This window comes from Emydura macquarii, unplaced genomic scaffold (genome assembly GCF_026122565.2).
Source record: "Emydura macquarii macquarii isolate MOO-44397 ecotype Brisbane River unplaced genomic scaffold, CSIRO-AGI_Emac_v2 contig_1348, whole genome shotgun sequence".
NCBI classification, from domain to species: Eukaryota; Metazoa; Chordata; order Testudines; family Chelidae; genus Emydura; species Emydura macquarii.
Genome location: NW_027131485.1, coordinates 995,925 through 1,013,163, shown reverse-complemented (window position 1 = coordinate 1,013,163; position 17,239 = coordinate 995,925). Strand labels below are relative to the sequence as shown.

At 43.9% G+C, this 17,239-nt stretch overlaps 2 protein-coding genes and 1 long non-coding RNA gene across 4 annotated transcripts in view; 1 reads left to right on the top strand and 2 right to left on the bottom strand.

The window, feature by feature from the left end:
• IQCE (IQ motif containing E) overlaps positions 1 to 3,177 on the bottom strand; it is a 37,674-nt gene extending 34,497 nt beyond the window's left edge. Inside the window, exon 1 of the mRNA XM_067550841.1 lies at positions 2,784 to 3,177. Coding sequence (XP_067406942.1) covers positions 2,784 to 2,825 — 42 coding nt within the window. The 5' untranslated portion in view covers positions 2,826 to 3,177. The remainder of the gene's footprint in view (positions 1 to 2,783) is intronic.
• Positions 3,178 to 5,099: 1,922 nt separating this feature from the next.
• Positions 5,100 to 16,558, top strand: BRAT1 (BRCA1 associated ATM activator 1). Of its 2 annotated transcripts, none has more exons than XM_067550835.1 (14): positions 5,100 to 5,186; positions 5,847 to 5,991; positions 6,453 to 6,607; positions 7,752 to 7,899; positions 9,328 to 9,700; positions 9,814 to 9,933; positions 10,872 to 10,963; positions 11,355 to 11,473; positions 12,096 to 12,282; positions 12,704 to 12,777; positions 13,433 to 13,535; positions 13,875 to 13,973; positions 15,050 to 15,222; positions 15,486 to 16,558. In XM_067550835.1, exons 2-14 carry the CDS (start codon positions 5,865 to 5,867, stop codon positions 16,212 to 16,214), a joined length of 2,499 nt encoding a protein of 832 aa, XP_067406936.1. In that variant the 5' UTR covers positions 5,100 to 5,186; positions 5,847 to 5,864; the 3' UTR covers positions 16,215 to 16,558. The 2 variants fall into 2 exon arrangements, with proteins under 2 accessions (XP_067406936.1, XP_067406937.1); XM_067550836.1 differs by lacking the exon at positions 5,100 to 5,186 and adding an exon at positions 5,460 to 5,599.
• Positions 10,931 to 13,419, bottom strand: LOC137154983 (uncharacterized). The gene is made up of 3 exons (XR_010920310.1): positions 13,049 to 13,419; positions 12,310 to 12,493; positions 10,931 to 11,497 (listed from the first exon to the last, which is right to left on the bottom strand). It is a non-coding gene; the product is annotated as an uncharacterized lncRNA (long non-coding RNA).
• Positions 16,559 to 17,239: the final 681 nt, after the last annotated feature.

The window sequence follows — 17,239 nt, the reverse complement described above, 5'->3', positions numbered from 1 at the left end:
TTACAAAGAGACAATGTAGTTTGGAAAAATTTCCTAAAGAGAAACCTCTGCAAGATCTTACCCTAAAATGTTGAAAGCCTGGACTACAGCAAGACTGCTTATTCCCAAAATCAAACAGCATCAGTAGATGAGGAATGAAAAATTACTGCAGAATGCTAAATCAATTTCAGAAAAGGCAGTAGCATAAGAATGACTTATAAAGCACATTATAAATATCCGTGGAAACCCTAACATTTTCTTAAGATTGTAATAAAAATCTCACTTCTCATTAAATAACACTTTTATTATTATTTTTAAATCATTGCTATCCTTTCTCTGACATCTAGTGACAGTGCTGGGTGGGATGGGATGGGCATATCTTCATGCCTTCCTTTAGTCAAATAAAAGGGTCTGATGTACCTGTAAGCTTCTCTCTCAAGTAACTTTGCACTGAATACATTGTAACTATTTTTCAATGTTCAATAATATTCTAGACCCAATATTACCAGAAGATATTTATATTAACCTAAGCACTCTCCCACTTACAGGCTCTCCAGATTAGCCACTAAATGGCTAATCCTAATTAGTTCAGTATTAATATCTTAGCATTTATAGACTGCTACACATTTTCAATTGCAACATTAAGCAACTCCCGCAACAGCTCTGAGAAGCAAGTATCACCATCCTCATTTTAAAGACAAGGAACCAGAAGCATGGAGTGGTTCAAAGATTTGACCAGGGTTACACAGTGAGTCAATGGAAGAACCACCATTGAACTTCAGAGAGGAAGGATTGTCCCACTGGTTAGGGCACTAGCCTAGGCCCTAAGAGAACTGGGTTCACTTCCTTACTCTACCACAGACTTCCCATATGACTTTAGCAAGCCACTTAGCCTCTATCCCTCAGCTCCTCTTCTGTAAAATGAGGATAACAGCACTTCTCTATCTCACTGGGGTGTTGTGAGACTAAACACATTAATGACTTTGAGACACTAAGGTGATGGGGCCATAAAAATATCTGAAATTAGTAGGAGGAAAGTGTTCTCCTGTTTATCCCTTCATATCACAGTGCCTGAAGATAGCTATTGGTTGAACACTGTGCCCACAGGAAAGAGTAGCATCTCTTCATGTTGAGATGGACGATCCTTGCCTACTTGTCATATAGGAGTAGATCCAGAAGAAAGTTTGGAAAATTTCCATTTCCATTTTATATGATTTGCATGTTATGTTGCCCTTGCAGAAAAGATCATGCAGTTCATTTCCACTTGCTGCTGGCTTTGTTGATGCTTACAGATGTAGCTCTGTTCCTAGGCAACATCCAAATCTTGCTCATTGTGAGAAGCAGGAGACAAGGTAAAGCATATTTTAAAGTGCTGGCTAACAGGAAAGAAGGCAGCATAGAAAACAGCAAGAACAGATAAAGCAGCTGGCTGAGTGCAGGTAGGCATACATTTCACACACCATGCCATACAGTTTTTAATTTCCTGGGTCAATGTTCCTTGCAGCATACTAACAGGTTATTTTTGTTATTCCTGGGGCATTTTATCACATTGCTGGATCTCACTATGTAACTCCATCGACTATGTTAGTGATCAGATAGGGAATAGCAGCAGTGGGGACGGGTAAACAACACAGAGTCAGAAGCAAAACTAACTAATGTGCATATAAATTTTTAACAGATAGAATCTCCCAGTCCTGAAAACCGGCATCTCCTTCTCTCCTTGAAGAGGTTACAGGGACAGATAGGAAGACTGTGCCAGACAATAATAGAAGAGTATGGCTTTCAGCAGAGAAACTCAAACAGTCTAGTGCAATGGATATGACAGTGAAGTAATTTTACAAATGAGGACACTAAAGCACAGACAGGTGAAAAGTCCTTCCCAAGGTCAAAAAGTGAGCTGGTGTCAAAGAGGGAATTAGCACCCAGGAGTCCTTACACCCAGTTCTAGAAAGAGTTTTACCACATACTTGTGCATCCAACACTTCTTACACGCAACATTTTGACTGAGCTACCACGGGTTTTGTAAACTCGTTACATGGCATTTTCACAACACGTGAAAGCCTCGCTACAGTGTGAGGAGGCATCAACACGGAGCTGCTGAGAAATATGATCATATCAAGAGAAGCCAAACCATCAGGCCACATCAGTATCTCAATGCATGACACTGTCACCACATCCATTAAGAAAAAAAAACAAAACCCTTAACCCTGTCTTTTGTCAGCAGGGAAAGAAGAGAGCAATATCACTGGCATCTCTTACTCTCAGGAGGTGCTCAGAAACTATGTTGATGGGTGCCAAAATAGGAACGGAGATAGAGAGTTCCTCGTCATAGTCCACAATGTCAAAGCCCTTGGTTACACCACAGCATGCAGAGTAACCCGGCACTGCATATTAAGAATGCACAGTGAGGTGTCGTCGCTGCAGTGACCTTGTCACTCTCTGACATGGCGCTGTCCCACCTTACGCACTACTGGAGAGAAGGATGTAGCTGCCCCACAGACCCTAGGGTAGGGGGCAGCCCAGTCCTGTCCTTCGACTCCCATGGCCCCGCCACCCCCACATCTGCCCTGGTCCCACTGTCCCCTGCTCCAGTCCCACTGTCCCTATCTGCCCCGGTCCCAATGGCCCCCTCCCCATCTGCCCCGACCCCGTCCCCATCTGCCCTGGTCTCAATCCCAGGGTCCCCCGTCCCGGCCCCAATATGCCCCGTCCGGGTCCCACTGACCCCACCAAACCTCCTCAGGTCCCAGCCCCACTTTTCGCCGCTCCCACCCCATCCCCCCCGGTCCTGTCCCCACGCTCACCAGCTCCTCCTCCGTGGCCGCCTCGCTGGTCGCCAGGGACATGGCGGGAGGGGAGCTCAGGGAGCGGCCGGATCGCAGGAGTCGCTTCGTTGGAGCGGGCTCTGTCGGTGCATGTCCCTCGGCGGGAGAGGACAGGACGAGCCTGAATGGTAGCCCCAGCCGGGATCGAGCCCTCTCCCCTCAGAACTTCCGGGTTTCCGAGACCATGGCAACCAGCCGCGCCAGGCCCAGAACCCGGATGAACAGGGCAGGGAACGCCTAGGCCAAGCGTCGCAGCGCCCGGCGTTTGGGGAAGCGGCTTCGGCACGAGGCTGGGACAACAAAGTGTTTGCCCGGAGTTGGGAGAACACAGGGCAGGGCAGGGCAGAAAGGAGATCAGCTCAGCTGGAGGGGGAAGCTCTACTGATGGGGATACCCAGGCTAGAGCCAGAGCCTTACAAGGCTGGGCACCCACACAGAGGCTGACACTCAACATGATGCCTCCCTTTTTCTATCTGTAAAAGGGAGTTAATACTTCACTGGTGTGTGTGAAACTTAATTCATTAATGTTCATAAAGTGCTTTCAAATGATTGGTATCAGGTTTATATTATTCATTCACAGTTATATATTTTTTTCTTTCAAGGATTGCATCTTGCTGCAATTGACACACATTATCTACACTCCAAAATTTCCCAGTTACTACCTACCCCCTGTTCTACCAGTGGAAGGGCTAGTGTAGACTACACTCCTGCAGCCACAAGTGTATGTTTTACCATATTGTTGCCTAACCCTGCCTAGAGAAGTTCTAAAAGACCTTGTGGTAAAAATGCCAGCACTGTTATCAGCAATTTACTCATCTATGCCAGCATTCTTACAGCTGCTACCAGCTGTGGAACTGAACTAGTAGTAGCAACAGAGGAAAAGCTTATTGAAGGCATACCCATATATACCTTTAATTTGCCAAGGCCCAAGGACAGGACCCACTGTGAGACAATGGCAATGAAAAGGGACACTAGAAAGCTAGCCTCACTACACATTTAAATAACGCTACTATAACTGGTTTCCAGATTCCACATTTCAGGTGTAGATAATTTAAACACAGAGCTGTGAGAGCACCTCAGGCATATAAAGCCAAAGCTCAAAGAAAGACCATTAACACTTACCTGAGGTCATTAAAAATTTTATTGGGCTGAAGAACACCCAGAAGGCTTTTTTTTTTTTTTTTTTTAGATATTTATGTGGAGCAATAGTGCCATCAAGTGGCCTTCAGCAAGTAAAAATCCCCAGAGGTTCTCAGGATCTTGCTTTCAGAAAAAGAGATCAGAATTCAGATCATGTAGGAACTATCCTTCTAGTTCTTCTCTCACAGAGTCAGCCTTAGCATTTTTGGGCAGGCATAGTTTTCCATTCCCCAAAATGTAACTGCCTCCAGACCACCAGGGCCAGCCTAATGATTTGGAGAGGTGGGATTAATGAGATGATTCTTTAGGATTCACCCCAAATTTAACTGAATTCATAAAGAATTGCATATGATCTTTAAATCTGCACTACTTCTCAACCCTCCTGCTGTATAAGTGGTGTTTAATTGCTTGTGAAGCACCCTATGCATAGCTGCCAACAAGTCAGCCTGGGCTACATGCAGTTTTTGTACCAATTTAACTATTGCAGTTAGAAATGTGATACTGTAGTCTAACAATATAGTTAAATGGGTACACTCCCTAGTGGGGACACAGTTATATCAATCAGTATAAAGGTGCCTCACGCCAGGATAGCTGATACCCTTATGGGCTATCCCGACAGCCCCCACTGGGGCTCATCTCATCTGAGAACATCAGGGTAAGAACTTGCCTCTTTGTCTCCGCTACAATTTCACCTTGCGCTAGCTAACTGGAGACAGCTATCACCATGTAAATCACCCCACACATTTTTTTGCAGTGAAGCTAAAGATAAAGTGGCAGCACACAGACACTCTGGCATTAATTTAAACCTGACATGGCTTTAGTGGCATAGCTTACTGCTACTCATGCACATTCCTACCACCCCTTTGAAGCCACTAGAAGTGTGTCCACACAGAGGTCTGCACCAGGTTAGTTAATACCAGGGCAAATTTGTGTGCAGAGATGCCTCCAGTCCAGTCCAGTCCAGTCCCGCCCCGCCCCGCCCCCTGCTATAACGTTACCCTTCTCTATGACCTGAGGTCCCTGCTACACTACAAAACTCAGCCTCCCACAGCCCGGCTTCAGACAGCCCCATTCTATGGCCCCCTCCCCCTATCGTTCCGTAGCCCCGCCCCCATGCTGGTCCGCCATTACTGTTTTACGACAGTAGGTGGGAGGCGCGGTTTGCGGCCGGAGTGGTCGTCAATGGAGACAGGCAGAGCAGTGGCCCCAGCACCCACCACCGACTAGCCGTGGTGAGGTGAGGTGGGTGTCGCGACCAGGCTCCAGAGTCCGTCTCCCTCAGCGCCCCCGGGAGGAGACCTCAGCTCTCCCGCGAATAGAGAGCCCTTGCCGCCGGAGGGGGGGCAGCTGGAGCTCGGCCAAGGCGCACCTCCCCAGGGCCCAGCTGTGGAGGGACCCCTAGGGCGACAGGCGCGCCCGCCCCCCCCCCCCCCCCCCGGCGCGAGGGAGGGCCCGGCTGGCTCCTGCGCGGGCAGGTGGGCGCGGAGCTGCGGATCGGGTGTGGGTGACTGAACAGCTGTTGGGTGACTCGCCCCGCTCCCTGAGAGCCCAGAGGGTCCGTGGCTCGGGTCCTCGGTGGTGACTGGGAAACCTAGGAAGATCGCAGCTTGTGTCCTCACATCATTCTTTTCTACCCTCCGGGCTCCGGACCCAGTGTGAGCCAAGTAGAAAGCATTGTTTAACGTTGGTAAAGCACTCTGAGCATGAAAGCAGCTGGAGACGTTCTGCTTGTTCCTAGGTTCGGTTGCAGGCTTTCAGATCTAAAGCACCAGGACTAGTAAATTTCACAGGGAAGCCTGGGTCTGTCTACTCTTGTACCTCCAGACTTGGCTTGCAAGGCTGAGTTGTTCTGGAGATGCAGTTGCACTTCCACTAAGTTTGTTTCTCACATTCTTTTATCAGAAGCAAATCAGATACGCCATGGACAGGGAATGTTCTCAGCTCCTGCCTTCTGTGTGTGCAGTTCTAGCAGACTCGAGGCAACTTGTTGCAGATGACACCTTTTTAGAGAAATTACTGGACTGGTTTAAGACTGTGACTCAGACAGGTAATTTTGGCTTTCTGAATTTGACCTATGCCTCTTGGAAGATGGAGCAATCATCACAGATGTGTTTAAGGAAAATTAATATTGTACATAGCACTTGGTTGTATCCTGTAGGTTTTAAATAAAATAGGAGATTGTCTGAGGGTGACAGCACCCTCCAAATTGAGGGAAGCTTCTGTCAAGACACTTTCACACTAGAACATAAAGTTTTCCAAGAGAAGTTTTGTTTCACTCCTTGAGAGTGGCTGAGATTCTTAATCTAATAAAATACTACTAATAATCTATGAAAGGGCTGGTGGTTTTAAAGAGTTCTGAATCCTTGGCTAACTCATAAATAAGAAGGTACACTTCACTCTTGTTGGCTTTTAGGTGAACCTGCTAGAATTGTAGTATAAAATAAAGGAACATGTCCTAGAAATGATAGTCAAATGTTGCTCCACCTTCCATGAATGTTTCTTCCCCAGAATCTAGCCTGCTGCTGTTACAGGAGAATCCATGCTTGACAGAGCTCATCACGTGTGTGCTGAAACTGAAGGATCCAAGTTCCAGCACTCTTTCCTTTATTCTGAGATTAACAGGGTTATTTGCAGCCTCTGAAAGTTGCTTCCAGCATTTACAGGTAAGTTAAGGCTTAATCACATAGTCACAGACGCACTTTTACTGTACAGATTTTGTCGACCTTACCTGAATAAAATACAGCCATAGTTACCTAGGCTTATTTTCTAGTAAGAACATACCAATCCCGAAGTCATTCAAGCATTGAGTCATGTTGCTAGATTCACTCTATGGGATTGTCAGAGCAGACAGCAGTAAAAGCTGTGGTCTGCAATATACAAGAGGACATAATGGTCCCTTCTGGCCTTAAACTCCATGAGTGAGACAACCAGACTCCAGAATGCTGTTCTCAAGATGGGTGCATTGTGGAGTGAGGAAAATAAATCACTGAAATCCATGGTGCATACCAGTCTCTCTCCTTCAATCTACACTGAACTAACAGTGATCTAAACACTTTTTGGGCAGTGGGTTAATTTGTGAAAACTTCTTACAGTATACATACATGCTTCAGACATAAAGCAGCTAATACATGCCAAACAGATCAGCAAACATTAATACAGTAAGGCAGACTTAGAAACCCCCTAAACCATCGGAATTCTGTCTTAATGCAGTCACCACTTTCTTGTCTCAGCTATATCATGCGCTTCACGTAAAGGTACGCAATAATTTACGTAGTGCTTACCTGTGAAGTGCTTCGCACTATGTGGCCTTCCAACACCATCCCACAGCAGTAACAGGGATCCCTAGAAAAAGCCTCTTAATTTAAATTGCAGTAATGGAACTTAGTTTTTCTTGTGAGTAGATTGGGGACTCAGCAGTCTGTGTGCCTCAGATGTGAGGGGAAATATGTTTTTTTAATTCCCTTGTTTTATATGGTGGTCTCTGAATTTAGAGTACACTCTAAGTGAGAGGCCTGTACAGAAGAGAGAACAGGTGGGTAGGAAACAACCTCATGGGGCTGTGTCATAGCCTTAAGAGTTTTTCCAAAAGCCCTAAAAATCCCTCTCAAATTGTTATAACGTTTATCTCACGCCTGGTTTAACCATGTGACAAGTGTTTTTCCTAGATATGCACCTTTTACTAAGTGTTTTAATTAGGTAGAGTTTTACCGAAGTAGCTATTATCAAATTGATTTACAGAACTAACCTACGAGTCCCCAAAACTCCTCTTGCTGCATAGTTTACTGGTGTTCTTTCATCTTGACTCAGCAGGGGGAGTTGTTGATCAGTCTCTTTGGAGAGATGGGGCCTCTCAGCAGCGCTCAGTGGGAAGAGGCATCTGTGCGAAGCGGCTGGGTCAAGGGCGTGCACAGCATGGTGCAGCACCAGAGCGCCCTCCATTTTGTGTGTAGCTGTGGTGAGCACTTTGTTTCTTGCCCGTATTCTTTAACTTCTTAAACCCTTAATGTGCCTTGGCCATTCTAATTTGTCACTTCAGTGTTAAATGAGAGGAATCATCACAGGATGTTACATTTTGATGTAATTATTTTACTTTGAGGAAACCATGATAGAAAGGGGGTAAGAAGTTGTAAAAGTTAATTGTATTTTATTTTTGTTACACTTACATATGTATTAAGGTTCCTCAGTATAAAAAAAAAAAATAGCAGACATGTTGGAGGGAGAAACACACACTTACCCAATAGGCAAAGTAAAAATAGTGCATTAGAAAGTCACCAACATTCTTATTTGTAGTCTATTAAAAATAGGTCAGGACTATTGTACTCTAGAGGAAAGTTAACTCAGGCCTCATTCCTGCAAACTTTTATTTGTGCATGTAGTTTACTCATGTGAGCAGTCTTATTTGTGTTTTATGGTCAAGTAATCTGCTAGTCCAAATAATAATTAAGGGCTAGTAATTTAACAATATTTATCAGCTACATAATTAACACAGACAGAGCATATTAACTCAGATTATCAGTCCAACCTAAAATCACCAGCCACCTCCAGCTGACAGCTTCCACCCCCTGAAGATTCTCTTTAAACCTGTTACACAATACTAGTGACTTCATTAGGGCTATTTGCATGAGTAAGATCTGCTTTTGTGAGTAAGGGTGTGTATTACTGGGCCCTTGTTTAGTAACACTTCATGTAATTTAATCTTTTGGGAGTATGCTGGAGAAATTCCTAAGTGACACTATCAGGTTACTCATTTTTATGTTGAACCACTTTTCTGTACTGGTGCTTCTAACATCACCTGAAAATGTGAAAATTGAAAAATATTTTTACTTTACAACATTTATTTACTTTTTACAGTTCTCCTTTTTAGAGGGAGAAAATAAGTACCTTTTCTTCCTGGTTCTCAGCCTAAGGTTGCGCTGTTTTGTCTGTGACCACTGCAGCGGAATGTTCAAATGCAAACTATTGTTTATGGATTTTTTTTTAAGATGCTACAATCATCTGAGTCTGTAAATCTTTCTCCTCTCCCCTTCCCCAAAGAAAAATAATTGTGAGCATAATGTATCACAGCCCCTATAATCTTACAGGTGGGAAAATAGAAATTTTACAAATAAGGCTGCCAGCCATTGTCATTTTTTTATTTCCTTTTTTTTCCTGTGGTCTGAATAATAAATAGGTTGACACTACTTCAGAGACCTACTTTTCTCAATGTGTTGCATGTATAGCATTTTAAGATTTTTTTTTTCCATTTTAACTTTACATTTTAATTTGTGTAAGGTATTCAGAAGTAGGGTAACATGATTAGATTGCAATAAAGTCTCCAGCTTACAACAAAACTCTTGTTTCTTAGAATGTCATGGCTTTGAGGTTACTTTTTTTTTTTACACAGGAGCCATAAATGTGATCTTCACTCTGCAGGGAGACCCCAGCCTGTTTGTGGCTTCAGCTGCCAATCAGCTTCTAGTGCACATGCTCACCTTCTCTCTACTGTCTGGAACGACTGAACTTGCAAATATAAAGGACTATGATTGGCCAATATGTGCTCAAATGATTATAGTGCACATTGAAGAGTCCCTTAAATCCAACTCCGCCTCTCGTATCAAGCAATCCTTGAAGCTGCTCACTAGTGTGTTTGGATGCTGTCATGATCTGTGGACTGAAGTACTTTGGTCACAGCTATCAGAGCCAATTGTGTATCTCCTGGAGGAGAAGCCAGTCCACACAGGGCACTCATTAGTGGATCTTTTCCTTAGCATGGCAAGGTGAAGACCTCTTTGGAACTTGGATTCATGCAGTACTGTCAAATGTTAAAGAAATGTGGTTGTCTTTTCCAAGGTGTATACACAAAAATATGTTAACACTTTTTTTCCTTCAGGTCTCCTGTGTTTAGCTGCCCTGAATGTAGCCTGTGGACATCAGTGACATGTGCTCTGGAACACTTAAACCCAGCGCAAGCTGGGCCGTTGGCAGTGGGAGTACTGAAGCTCCAGGAATGGTATGAATTATTGGTATCAAACTTTAAAAAGCTCTCTTACATTCCTGGAATGTTATTCTGCAAATCTTCTAATAAATTGTCCAGTACCTTTCTGATTCTCAATGTTCTGCTCTATGGGGAGGGAAACTTTGCGGTGCAACTCTCTGCCAATATAAGGTTGGTACAAAAAATTTGTCCAAGAGCTGCAGATGCTGATGGTTTATGGCAGTCCAGCTCCAAACACGAGGAATAGAAGAAGCAAATGCCCTGTACATTCTCTCAAATCCCATGTACAGCCAGCCAGCCTCTAGGGTAGGAATGGCAAACTTTGTTTTTGCTCTCTAGTTGCAAAGTTAGCATTCAGAATAGGCATTATCTTGAGTGCAAGTCAAATACAACACTTCCCTCTATTTCCTTGCCCTTCACACATGCACTCTAATAGGAGCGCACTCACTGCTTGCCCGCAGAAATCACCATTGTTGCTCTAGGTACTTCTACCTAAACCAGCCATGTGAGGAGCAGTTAATCTAATTTTCCATAAACAAGCAATTAGTAGGTGCACATGATCTGATGTTGCAGGTTAAGCAATGTGTACACTCTGAGTATATGACATTGTTTTGATGGGAAGAAAGTCACCCAGGATTCTGTGCCCTTATGGTCCCCTTCTCTTGGAAAACTTCACAACAAAACCTGTCTGCTCTATTGCTCTGGTTGTTCAGTGAGGTTGCTTGAAAACCACAAGGATCTTTTTTCTTCATCTCCTAGCTTAGTTCAGGAAGCTTGGGGCAGAGCTTGAATCCCCATATGGCAACATGTTACTCTCCCACCAGCCCTGGCTTGATCTAAGGCTGAAAGAATTTACTGATGTGAATTGTTACAAATTAACTAATCAGAATTTGGAGGCAAACTCTCAGGGAGAATGAAGTGTTGTTTGTTCACTGCTACTACTTTGTTTGAAGCCCACAGGCAGTAAGGATCCAAGCTCTGAGTGTTCTGCTCCAACCAATGGACTGTGTTCTGAAAGCAGCTTCCCAACCTCTGGAATACCCAGGTATAATGGTGCTAGACAAGTGATGAATAAGCGACCAATCTGCCTCTAAAGAACAAGACTGTATCCTGTGTAGAAGGAATGGGAGTCTGAGTTGTATCTTTAATGAGTGGGGGGAAGTGAACAATTGAAGTAGCAACTGTTGTACACGTTCGAGACTAAAGTCAAGAAGCAGTGTTTGTGGTATAGCTACTGGCATGTATAAAGTCCTGCTGGGGAGGGGCTTATTTATCAATGAAGGGATGGCACTAAATCCATTCCTTCCTTCACTTAAAACTCTTAGTTGCCTTCTCTATTTCAAACCCATTGTTGTCCTTTGTGCTTGCTCTTCTAACCTCAGTTCTCTCCTGCATGCTTGTTCTACTAACCTCATTTCTCTCCTCTCCTTCTGCAGGTTTGCTGAATAGGTCTGTGAATGATTCTGCCACTGTTGAAACTCTTCTGTCCTGCAGGTCCTCTTGTGCTAGTCTGCTGTGTCAAACGTTGGCTCACCTGGAGGAGCTGCAGTACCTGGTAGTGGTCTGGGGAGATGAACTGCTGGGGAAGGAAGGGGATCCTTGAAAGATTTCATTAAGATAGGCCCTATTGTGAAAACATGCAACCAAACAGAACAAGGAGAAGGGTTGGTAGTGGGGACTTTCCAGAGGTGCCACGTCTATTTAAAGAAGAAATCTAATACCCTTTTCTCCCATCTTGCCTCTATCCCACTCAAGGATTACACTTGGCTTATGCATTGCGGCCATAACCGTGGGTTTAAGGCTCCTGTCCACCACGTCAGTGATGGCAGAGAAGTGATTATCTTTCCTCTTTCACCCACCCATACCAAGTTTACCCTCTAGCACTGCAGAAGTTTCTAGTGATAAGTTTACTGTCAGACTCTTCTGACTTATCAATCCTGTCAGACTGTTTTTACTTGTACTAAGAGCCCTCATTTGTGCAATAGCTTTTTGGGGTGTGGAAGAGAACTTGTTCATAACTATTGGACTTGTGATACCACAGGGATGATACCACATTAGAACGAAACAGGTTTCTGCCCATCCTCCCCAATTTCTCTTGTAATATAAAAATATGTACTCTACATGTACAAACACATGCATCAGGTATTTGCTTGAAACTTATCTGCTTTCTCTCTCAGACCTGCTTGCCAGTGGATTTGCCCCATATACCTTTGCTACAGTCTGTAGTGACAATATTGCAATTCTGTATTGGCCTCGCAATTCCAGCATCCTGTCTGGGAAGCAAGATCAGTAGAATCCTGATTGGTTGCTTCAGAGTCCAGAGGTCTGCACTTGACATGCTGGGAGCGCTCTCTCAGTGGGAAAGTGAGTATTATGCTTCAATATATTTACTTATTTCTGGAACATGGAGCCATTCTGGATTTGCAGGAGTGCAAAATGTCCTGTATCCATTTTCTCTCTAAGTCTCTGGGTCTGGGACCAACATTTTGTGGTGTAAGTAAACTTGGGGAACTGGATTGTTTTCAGTTCTCGTCTTCTCAGACCATACATCAACTTCACCAATGAATCTTCATTACTGTTGGTAAATTAGAGCAATTAGTGATGAAAGCATAGTTTTGATAGGTAGGCCATTTCTTTTCTCCAATGCATTTTACTTTTTAATGGAATTACATTTGTTTCCCCCCTTACAAACAGTTCTATAATAAATGAATTAGTATTTCAAGAGTTGATTAATCTTTTTTTGATTAGTATTGGTCATTTGGCTATCACTTTTCCTGTGTTTCAGGCCACAGTGCATTCAGGGAAAGTGTATCTGACATCCTTCTTGCATACCTAAAGAGTCCAGATAGCAGCCCTACTGTAAGTACAGAAAACAGATCACCGAAGTGATACAATTTACTAAAACAGTAGATCTAGTCTCATTAGGATGTGGTTCTGAGAAATTGATATCATAAACAACTGCTTCTTGAAACAGCTCATTCTAGAACATCAAAGAGGCTCATGTCTCAGCTCTGAGTGACCGAGGAAGTGGCTCAAGAAGAGTGATTAAGCCATTAAACAGTGACTGAGTTCAATATTGTTGAAAGGAAACAGGAGGTATTGTACCCAGGAGTAGTACTGACACACTAACCTTCCCTCAGTCTTGGGGTTTCTAGTACTTGGTGCTGGATTTGCTAGTGTTTTTGTCATTACATAATTCCTTTACTGAGATGACTGGAGGTTTCCTCTTGGTCAAGACTCTGGAAAATTAGCAGCTGATATTAAGAGTAGACAAGTTCCAGAAGCCTGTTAGGAAAATGAATAGGCACCATTCGATTCTTGATCTAGGCAACATTTACCAGCAGCCTACTCCTTGATAACAAAGGATGCTGGGTCTTTATCCCTAGCAGTTTGGCTGCAATTGAGAAGATAAGCAAATATTATCCAATATAAATGCAAAGTGTGTCCTTGTGAAGTAAATATTAGAAGGGCAGCCTCCCTCTGATTTCTCTAGACCTGCTTTGTCCTGTTCTAGGTTCTGAAGAAGTCATTTCAAGCTACACTCAAATGGCTGCTGAGTTTGTCAGAAGCACCCAGCTCCAGAGATCACTGGCAACAGACTGAGCATTTCCTCCAAGGTAAAGAAACTGTTTGTTGGGGTAAACTGAAACTAATGGCAAAGTATTACAGCAGTAATTGGCAAATAATTCTAATAGAGAAGTAGCTCATATAGAATTGCTACTCTGCCTGTGGTTCACATTCCCAATAGTAGGTGCTTACATATATACTTACATATAACACAACTATAGGAATGATGTCCAGCAACATGTGCTAGAGATCTCTGAAGGAAGTATGCAGCAGCAGTAAAAGATGTTGCATGATGATGATTAAAAGGATGCTAATGTTTAACAAAAAAAATTGCTACTGCTAACTTGTACCTTTCATGTTGATCCAAACCTGTTGTTTGCCGTGTCCAGAACTGCTTCTGGTGCTGCAGAAGCGTTTGTGCAGCCCTTGCTGGGAAGTACGGGACTCTGCTCTGGAATTTCTCACCCTCCTCGTTAAGCACCTCAGAGGTAAGTGCAAAGAAAGTAACACTTGAGATTTGAGATATAGCATCACAAAACATTTAATTAAAAGAAAAAAAGCTTGGCCTACAACCTCCACTATTTGAAAGAACAAAAAAACCCACCACACTCCCACACCTTTTGAGTGACTTAAGCCATGAGAAACCTTGACAAGTCACCCAGTAGGTGTATCCTGATCTCCCCCTGTGCTCCAAGTGCTGAGTCCTCCTGAAGATCCAGACACACAGCATTTCTGAAGAATCTGACTAGGAGGCAGTGACACAATCCCACAAATGTGCGGGGAGGCAGTTCACATCTGTTAGAGGCAAATAAGTCTTGACGTGGACTTGGTAAGGTTTCACTGAGCAGATGGTAGGGTAGGATTTGGGAGCTTGTACAAGGGAGCACACCTGCATGGGGCAGAGCCCAGCTCTGCAGGGGTTTTCTTCCCACTGCAGATTCACCATCCATTTTCTCCCCACTTACCCACAAAAGGCCCAGCTCTGAGGCCAGTAGTTCAGCTCCTGTTTGATGGCAGAGAGGAGAAATAATTTCTTTCCCTACTTCTCTTCCCCAAACCCACGTGGAACTCCCCTGTGCCCAGCTCAGCTGTTTGTCCCAGCACATAGCCTTTGCCTTGGGCCTTGAGCAGCTCACATCTGTTTCATGGGACCTGCAGACCAGACCACCCAGTGGCACTGTGTAAATTATTCAGTGAGTATTGGGTAGGTTCTTTAAAACCATTAGGGCTAGACATTCATTTTTAAATGAAAGTCTAAATTCAGCAAGCTGAGAGTAAATACCCACTTGCCAGAGAGAGAGAGAGGTTCATTTGTATGCACACCAAGGGCAAGTAGATTTCTTTCAAGCTCTAACTTTTGGGGGATGGGATATGACTGGAATTCACTGAGTCTGTGGTGGGGCATCTCTGCTCTTATCAGCAGTTGTCTGATCTCCATAGCAGCTCAACTCACGCTGCAGGCAGTGGGCATCCTGGTAAGATGTAAGTGGCTGTTTGCACTGGAAGCAGTTTGGCTGGATAGAGGAATTAAAGCCTCTTTCTTTGGACTGCTGTATATTTACAGAAAAGGAAGGTTTCAGGCAAGTTCTCTTCTCTTCGGAGGTGCCCAGGCTCACAGAGGATCTTCTTGAGGACCCAGAGAGTTACGTGCGAGCGACTGCTGTGACAGCTGTGGGACAGCTGTCCTTTCTCACCCATCATCAGATGCCTGGCATAGAAAATGGAAATGGCAAAGAGGTAAGGGAGGGGGAAGATACCCTCATTTAACCCACAGCTGAATCTAGTTGAACTTCCCACCACTAACTCTGCTGCTATATACATTTGACCATTCTTTGATCATTTCTTTAGATGTAATTTAAAAATGGTCACTAGCAGCATAAGCAAATAGGAGATTTCGCAGCCATTAACTAAGATGTTAGAGAGAAACTGGAGTGTTTTGAACTCCTTAGCCAACAGTTTCCATTTCTTTAAACACATTCCCTCCATTTTCTTGTTCTTAGAAAAGCATTGTAGCACAACTTCAAGAAATCTTATCAACAGACTCAGAGGGCTTCCCTAGAAGAGCTGTGATCAGTGTTTTCATTGACTGGTTGAGAGAAGGCCACACAGATGTACTGAAAGACACTGAACAGTTTGTCTCCAGCGTGCTCCAAGCTGTGAACTGTGACTTAGACTGGGAAGTCAAAGCTGGTGGTTTGGAACTGGCTGAAGTTTTCTCTGCCCAGACACTTGGACGGCTTGGCCTTGCTGGATGCCCATATGCTGCTGTCTTATCCTCTGCCACCCGCTCCACTCATCTGAATGAGTCCCTACAGGTATTCTATCGGGTGAAACTGTTTGAGTTCCTGTTTGGTGCTTTGTGTGACTGTGACAGGCCAGTGGCTCAGAAAGCCTGCAATATTCTCATTGACTTGAAAGCTGAGCTTTGTGAAGAGAGCAGCCTGAAGGAGGGACCAAGTGCAGGAGACTTGGCCACAGAAGCACATGACACTGCTTGGTTAGAAAAGACTCTGAGGAGATGGAATGCCTGTCCCGTAGGTGTTGATGATGAAGCTGACTCCCGAGACCCAAGCAGCATGTTGCTGGTTTTGAGAACACTGGACTTAGAAGAGCTGCACAGGTCACTGAACAGAAGTAGTGACCACATTGAGAAGAGCCCTCAGTCTCTTTTGCAGGACATCCTGGCCACTGTGGGGACCCTGGAGGAGAATGAAGCTGACTGTTATTAAAGTCAGTGCCAGGCTCTTTTTCAGAGAGGAAGCCATTCCAAACAGTTGTCTGGCTGCAGAAGTTATTTCCAAGAGTAGAAATCAGGCCTGGAGTCCCTTGCAAAAGGGGAAACTGTTAGAGAGAGGCCCAGGAGGAGGAATCTATCTTGGACTGGTCTAAACAGTGAGGATGACAACCTGGCTATCTGTCAAATGGGTTAGACAGTTTTTATTGGCACGTTGCCCTCGCCATGGCCCAGAATGCAATAAATTTAAATGAGAAACAGAGTATTTAAGAGGTGCATCAAGGAACTGTAATACAATGTATTTTAACAACTGGTTGTTAAATATATGATTCATATGAATTCAGACTGTACTGTGTATTTATTGCCCAAAGCTAATCTGTTTTTTAAAAAGTCCAAAGAAGCATCTGCTTCATTTTAACACACCCTCAGATAAAGCCATAGAGAAAATTACCCAAAAAAATCACTTTTTAAAACTGACGTCAAGTGCTGGTATAAACAAGGTAAAGAGAGTGATAGGCCCCCTTTTTTATAACGTGGTTAGTTAAACCTGCCAAAAGCTGGTTTCAGGTAGGCTGCTTTTAAAATGGATCTATCTATTTTTGCTTTGTCTACACTACCACTCTAAAATCAGAGTCCCTGCTATAACGAAGGGCCTGGAGGTGGAGGAGAGCATTTAGAGAAGTCATTACATCAGTGTTTTGAATATTTCCTGTAATTATGGCAGGAGATCAATTAAAAATGATATGGGCAAACTGTTTTCTGATTTCTTCCTGTGCAGGTTCATAGGGAGAAGACGAGAGATAATACACTTGCATTTTAGTAATGCTGGGCGCAGTGGAAGTTGCTAAGCCTTCAGAGAGCTCTGGTCAGACTTTAATTTGTCTCATCCAAGTCATCAAACCTCTTTAATTAGAAAACTAGCAGCCGTACCCAACGTGGCAGAGCTGCTTTGAGGACAGTCTGACAATTTTAGAAAGCAGCATGCGGGGAGATTTGTAGTTTACAACTTCAGCAGTCCAA

What these genes read in the sequence shown, in the direction of transcription:
- BRAT1 (XM_067550835.1), top strand. Translation starts at nt 5,865, where the DNA reads ATGGACAGGGAATGTTCTCAGCTCCTGCCTTCTGTGTGTGCAGTTCTA. An exon ending in TGGAGGAGCTGCAGTACCTG is followed by an intron (nt 11,474 to 12,095) that starts GTAGTGGTCTGG and finishes TTTCTCTCTCAG; the next exon opens with ACCTGCTTGCCAGTGGATTT. An exon ending in AAAATGGAAATGGCAAAGAG is followed by an intron (nt 15,223 to 15,485) that starts GTAAGGGAGGGG and finishes TCTTGTTCTTAG; the next exon opens with AAAAGCATTGTAGCACAACT.